This window comes from Alligator sinensis, unplaced genomic scaffold, assembly GCF_000455745.1.
Source record: "Alligator sinensis unplaced genomic scaffold, ASM45574v1 scaffold37_1, whole genome shotgun sequence".
Taxonomy (NCBI): Eukaryota; Metazoa; Chordata; order Crocodylia; family Alligatoridae; genus Alligator; species Alligator sinensis.
This window is the reverse complement of record NW_005841955.1, coordinates 1,987,244-1,994,338: the sequence shown is the minus strand read 5'-3', so window position 1 is coordinate 1,994,338 and position 7,095 is coordinate 1,987,244. Positions and strand designations below refer to the sequence as shown.

The following is a 7,095-nucleotide window of genomic DNA, read 5'->3' as shown; positions in this document are numbered from 1 at the left end:
CTCTGCTCCCAATCCTTCCCTCCGTTTTATCCATGATTCCAAGACCTTATCAACCTAAATTTTCCTCCCTAAAATCTCTCCTGAAAAAGACACTTATACTCAGAACCCTTCCCTTTGAATCCAAAACTGCAATATCATTCATCATATTGACCTAGTAGTACCATCGTGTGTATCACAGTATGTGTCTGAACTGTTTTAGCTATGCTTGAACTACTCTGTAAGCTCCTTGAAGCAGCATTCTTTCACAACATATAATACTAGGGCCGCTAATTATACTTTAAATGATTTATGTCAATTATTCAAATAGACTATTAACACAGCTAAAGGAAAACTATGGAATTGTGTAGTATACCTGTTAGAGTGTTGCCGCCTTTGTATGGTAAGTTGGCCACAGCTTCTAATAAGGCCTGCTTGGTTTTGTAAGAATTGAGTTGCCATTCTGTTCTGGGATCTCCACTATACTGCGCAAGACCTGAAAAAGCAGGTATCAATTCATTACTAAAGGGTTGTGGCACAAGTACATCTAAACCTTCCTTACACCTGTAAGACTTACCAATCTGTACTTTGTCTGGACCGATATCAAAGACTTCAACAATACGAGCAATGAAGTTCCTGATTGTTTTAAAATTTGGCCGCCCAATGCTCCATGAGCCATCCACCAGCAGCACAATATCAGCTTCTGCTCTGGTTTTACACTCCAAGCCTGCCACACCAAACATAAAAAATCATTTAGTCATATTAAATTGTTCGTGTCCTTTAATGATTTCCTGTTTTCTCCTGTCCTCTCCTACACTACATAGCACACATTCTGAGATGACTCCTAGCATTATTCATTGACCTTGGTCTGGCAATACCAGTTCACTGTGAATAAACTAAGTCCACAAGCTTTATAATTTTCCTCACAAACACAATCCTTCAGAAGTAGCCCTTTATGACATGTCAAGGTTCATTAAAATGGTTTTCCCTACCATAATAGGTTTTACCTAGCTTAATATTTAGTAATAGGAACCAATTTAATTTCAGATTCATTGAGGGTGTATTGTATGAAAGCCAATAACTAACTTAGAAGTGGTATTGCCATATATTAAATGAACTAAAGTCAAAGGATTAAAATGTGTGAACATTATCAAATTATTCAAATTTACATTATTTTAGTCTAGCATCAGTGGCTAAGCTAATGTCCTGTTCTCAGTTATGCAGTGGAAGGATTATTATATATTAGAAACATTTTCAGGTAAACAACATCACTAACATTAAGGGAAATAAGATAAATTCATATAGATGATGGAGAAGTTTGCACAGTTAGATAAGCAGAAAAAAGATAACACAATTTAGATGAAGATATGCAAACAGGTACACAAGGCAAGAGACACAGAGGTGACAAAAACAAACATTTATATAAAGTTGCAACATTTTGAAAAGGTAGGAAGATTTCTCAGATCCTCTATTTACAAACTATGGAATAAAAATATGTATAATTTCAGTTTCATCATATGGAAAATCAGAAAATATTTATACAAAACAAAAATATACAAGTGTTTAAATGATCTTATCAGCCATTTGCAAAAAAAAAAAAAAGCTTGCTCTCTTTTTCTGGAGATTGTGTTACCAGCTGCACATTTTCTGGCTTCCTGCCATCAGAGCTTCTGGTCTTTATATGGAAGAAATCCCATTGAGAAAAATCAGCCACACTCATCACAGTTGAAAGATATTGTGATTTCATATATGTTCCACATAATTGCTCCAATACTGTAGACTCATGAATATAACTACTCCATGTACCTGAGGGCTTAAAAGCATGATGCTCTTCTGCATAGAAAATATAGATCTAGTCTTTAATCAGGACAATAAAATAGTTTGTGGAGTAAGGTTTAAGTAAAACCTTATTAGATAAAAAATGTGCATGCATAACTTTATTAAGGAAGTTAAGATTAGCTCCATATACAGTATAACCAGTTTACTATTTGGGCCTCTAATATTTTCCAACTCCCATGATCCCCATATTAAAAATTGAAACAAAGTCACTATATATTTTTTCACTATTGAATACACAATTTACATTCCCAGATAAAATTTCATTTTCCACAGTAACCAAGTCTCTAATGCATGCATTAGAAAAACTGCTTGGCTTACAGAATACAACACTGCAGGAAGGAATGGTAGCTACAGTAACAAAAACATAATAAATATTCCTGGTGCAATTATTTTTCTGCCAGCTTCTGTCCTGATTCAATAGTAGCATGCTGTTATATAACCTCTTTCAATGTTACTCTCTTGTATTAGACAACTTCTTGCTGGTTCTGTAAATTCTCTTATGCACGATATTTCAAGCATAGAATTCTTCTAGTCTCACATGGTAAACACCTCTCCAAGCTCAACAACTACTGCTATGTTGCAAAAAAACTTGCAATTGCAAAAAAGAGTAGAGGTTTCTGCCTACCTATTGTAAAAAAAACCTGGAAACTATGTATTTAATTGTTGGCAGTCTAAAAAGTAGTTTAAACCTGCTTACAGACGTTTTTAAACAATGGAGTTTTCTAACTGCTATCAATACAAGTTTAATAATAACTCATATTATTTTTACATATGATGATGCAGAAAAGTCAAAAAGAATATAGATTTGACTGAATATTGTGTTTGGCAGGAAATAATTCTCTTATAAATTTAATTTCTGTAAGATCTTTCATAGTCGTTGGACTTCTTTTCAGGGCCAGACTTTCTAGTCCTGACGTGAAAGAAAACTGCCATGATTCCCATGACTACAGCAGGGAGTTCTTCACTCAATGCACAAAGTAGAGCTGAGCTACATAGCACCTCCTTCCAAACCAGTCAGTCCATCCAGATGCATAACCAATACCCCACAAAGGAAAAGTAGAAGTCTTCAGGCTTGTCTATAGAGAGGAAATGTCCCAATAGCTAGTGCTGAATAACTATTCAATTGTAGATGTCCTGCACTTACTCCCTATGTGGACGCTTTTATTTTTCTCTAAGAGTGCCAGTATCCACTCAGGGAGTTACAGCATAGTAGCATCTCTGCTCTAAATTCACACCCTCACTATTTTGCAATAAGTTTATGACTTTTCTATGTAAACAAGCTCTCACCCCTTACATCTCCTGTTCCTTAATCCGTCACACAATTCCCTGGGGGTAAAATTCATCCCTGTGCAAACAGCAAGCAGAATGTCTACCCCCATCCTCCCCCTATCCCCATTTAGGGACTATTTAAAACTCTCTATCTGTCCTTCTAAGCAATTCACTTATGTGGCAATATTCTCTGTTCAAGGATGTCACCCTATGACTGAACCTGGCCTTGAGTGATCAGCAAAACATGGGTAGCTTAACAGATGTCACCTCCTATAACAAAGGTGAAACAAGCTATTCTCATACATCTGGGCACACTTTAGGGCGGTCACTTAAAACAGGAGGTCTTTTGCTAAGGGTACAAGTTTTATTGCATATTAAACCCTGTAAGCAAATGTTTATGCTAGCTAAATGTGTTGCATCAGCTTATGAGAAAAAATAAGGTAAAATGATAAAACTTCTTAAAAATAGGTAAAAACAAGTCAAAGGCACGCTTTCCTGCTTACCTGTGGTTAAAATTGGTGTCACAGTAGTATCTGAAAGGGTGGTCATTTCTTGTCCAACCAGTGGTGTACTTTCTCCTCCTTCAAACATTCCAAAAACATTTACCTTATACGTAGTTCCTGCCCTACAATAATTAAAGATAGATTAAATATAAAGTTAATTTGGTCAGCTAAATCCTGATGTTTCTCCTATGAAAATACTGGGTTTTTTAGAAATTTTTTACCACTGCTTAGATGTATCTGAGCCTATACACCTATGATGAGGCCTATACTTTTGGCAGTGTAGCTATGTTGGGTTGGGGTGGGAAGAAATTTTACCTCCTAGTAGGCATGGCAAAATCTCGGATGGAAATACAGTTGTGCTGACAAAGAGCACTTTTGTCACTTCAAGGATATAGAGTATCTACAGGACTGTGTAGATGAAATGGGAGCCCTAAACTGAAGCGGTGGGTTTTAAAAAACACAGCTTAAATTTAGAGCTGATTAAACCCCTGTGTCATGCACACATCCCGCTGATGTACCTGCCTCTCCTGCAGGGAGGGGAGGGTGAGCTGCCAGCGGGCAGAGTGGTCCCTGGGCTGGGGAGGCGGCTGGTGCTTCCCTCCGTGGCAGCCCCCCCAGGCAGCACCCACCCGCAGACACCCAGCTCAGGCAGTCCCGGGGGGCACTGCAGCCATAGAGGGAAGCACCAGGCCCCCATGCAGCTCAGGAAGGCAGGCAGGCTCGGGGGGGGGCAGTACATCAGGCTCTCTGCTTTTCTTGGATGGAGCTGCTTTCCCAGGCTGCTGCCAGGCTGCATGCAGGGCTTCCTGCAGAGGTGCGGAGCTGCACAGAGCCCGGTGCTTTGCTCCACAGATTTAGGGGCAGCAAGCTAAAACTCCTCAAAGGAGTTTTAGTTTGCTGCACCCCAAGTCATTTAAGGTGTATTACACCACCAAATTTCCTACAGTGGCTGGAATTAATGTGCAATATGCCGCTGAGGTGTGCAAACACTAACACCATTAAAGCAGTGTAAAAGCATTTAGCCCCCTTTAAAGTATCATGCACACACACCTCTCTTTTTGTCTACACACAGCCTACGCCAAGACAAAAATTATTTTTGTCAGCTATGCTGCATCTCCACAAGGGGGGTCTGTCATCATAGCTATAGTAGCAGAGTCTCTGCAGTGTAGACCAGCCTTGTGTAACTGTTCATTTCAGCAACAGTTTTGTCTGTACGTCCAGGGGCAGATCCAGGGGATGGGGCAGGGGGTGTGGCAGCATGGTTATACCTTCCTTTGGCTGTGTGGTGCCTTTGCAGTGAGCTCTGTGAGCTCACCAGTATATCAGCACAGCTCCTCCCAGAGCTCCTCAGGTGCCATGAGCTCTGAACTCATCAGCTCATCGGCACCGGCTCTGGCCAGAGCCTGAATTGATCAGCTGGTGAATTCAGAGAGCTCACAACAGATGTGGAGCTCCAGCAGGAGTTGTGCTGACATGCTGGTGTGTTCAGAAAGCTCACTATGCATACACCACACAACCAAAGGGGTCTGGCCACAAGCCCCTTGCCACAATCCTAGATCCACTTACAGTAGGGCCCACGGTCTTTCTTACATGCGCATAGAAAATAATTACTCAGTTTCATTCTACAAAAAAAGAAGGTTCAGAAAAATAAAATCCAAATTCCTGACCCTCAGCTGGTATAAACTGGCATGTTTCCACTTAAGACAATGGACCCATGCCAGTTTATATCAGCTGAAGATCTGGTTCCAGATCTGAGCTGTAGACTGTAGTTCATTCATTTGAAGCCAGGTTTTAATGGTGCCGTTCTTAGGACATTCAGCTTGCATGCAAGCTGTTCCTCATGCTCACAGGCAATTCCCAGAACCATTTAGGTATTTGACATGCTCAGACACATCCCTTTAAAATTCAGGTCTTTTATTACAATAACCATTGAACTGTATCTGAAACTAAACTAGACACCTTTGACTTCAACTAAAAAGCCCGGAGAGAGAACCCAGTCTTTCCATCACCTCCCCGACTAGTGCCAAACATAGTTTCTCTCATCTGCCCAAATGTAGAGGATAATGAGAACTGAGCTGGGCAATCTGAGAGATGGCAATGAAATCCATGCTACCAGGTATCTGTCTGAGGCTGAACAATGCCCTCAAACCTACTACTCTTAAGGGCTTTTCTTATTTATGAAGAATGCTCTGTCTAGCATTTCAGTCTCAATGTCATGGTGGCCTCCATACAGCCTTAACTACAAAAGCACTATCACTTAAGAAAATGGTTTTATTCTGAAAAGTACATATATTTAATAAACATATTCCTGCAAAATACAGATGGTGCAGTATGTTCCTTACCTGTACCACTTGATTTTCAAACAATTGAATAAAATATTAACACATTAAAAATATATGATTATACCTAAGCTCCTCCAATACAACCGTGTTGTCATATGGCCCCACTACTAATTCTCCAAGGCGCCTATCTTCTCCTGTAGGATGAAAAGTTACTTTATATCCTTTGACTTCCCCAGGGGCTGGCTCCCATGATACTCTGAAGCTGGACATAGTAGAATCAGAAGTTTTCAGATTTCTGGGTGGCTTAAATGGAGAGGCTGCAATGTTTAAATAAAAATAAATCCATGATTCATATAATTCATATTCATGAAACCCACCAGAAATATCACTCTAAAAATTTTGCTTACAAATATGGTCTCAGTTATTTAATTAGTTATACGTATTTTTTTTTCAATTTATGACCAATATTTTAAAAGCAGCTATTCTGGGCTCCTGTTGCTTCTGCTTTAACATACTTGAGAGTACTGAGAGGTGAGTGGTAAAGTAAGCAGCTCCTTAATTTAAAACAAGAAAATAAGAAAATTACCCAGCAGGAGTGAAATCAAGCCCAACCATCCCTTATAAGACTTCTTATCCTCAAGACTAAAATCATTTGCAGTATTTCTCAAAGGTGCAGATTTGAGCTATTTCTAGTGAAATGAATACATTCTGAAGCTGAGGCCCTTCAAAAAAAATGTTCTGCCCTCTTAGTAATCAAGAGACATAACCCCCTCCACTGACAACAGCCTTGTCACTGTGGTGAGGAGAGACAGCAAGTCTTTGAGGTGGTTAGGTCTCAAGCCATTTAAATCATCATTGGTCAAAAATCAAACCTTTCATTCCAACTGGAAACTAGCTGCCAGCCAATGCAGAACATAGAGCACTGAAACCAGGTGCCCCAGGTATGGCACAGTGCTTAACAAGCAAGCTGCTATGTTCTGGGCCTCTTATTGACTGATTTGATTTGAACCACATTGCAATGCTGTAGTCTCAAGATGACAAAGGCTGAGGTCACAGCAACTAAAAAAGAAATTGTTTTAGATCCTAGACCAGGGGTCGGCAACCCCCGGCATGCATGCTGAGCGTGGCACACAAGGCCATTTTGCTCAGCACGCCACAGCCAGCCCCAGCTCTAAGCAGCTGCTGCCAGACAGCGGCTGGGGGGCGGGGAGCCCCGGCGCGAAGCG

At 40.3% G+C, this 7,095-nt stretch overlaps 1 protein-coding gene across 1 annotated transcript in view; it reads right to left on the bottom strand.

Moving 5' to 3' along the window:
* Positions 1 to 7,095, bottom strand: part of COL12A1 (collagen type XII alpha 1 chain) — a 139,049-nt gene that overhangs the window by 82,885 nt on the left and 49,069 nt on the right. Inside the window, exons 16-19 of the mRNA XM_025200085.1 lie at positions 5,994 to 6,186; positions 3,588 to 3,709; positions 554 to 703; positions 353 to 472 (exon numbers count right to left, since the gene is read on the bottom strand). Coding sequence (XP_025055870.1) covers positions 353 to 472; positions 554 to 703; positions 3,588 to 3,709; positions 5,994 to 6,186 — 585 coding nt within the window. The remainder of the gene's footprint in view (positions 1 to 352; positions 473 to 553; positions 704 to 3,587; positions 3,710 to 5,993; positions 6,187 to 7,095) is intronic.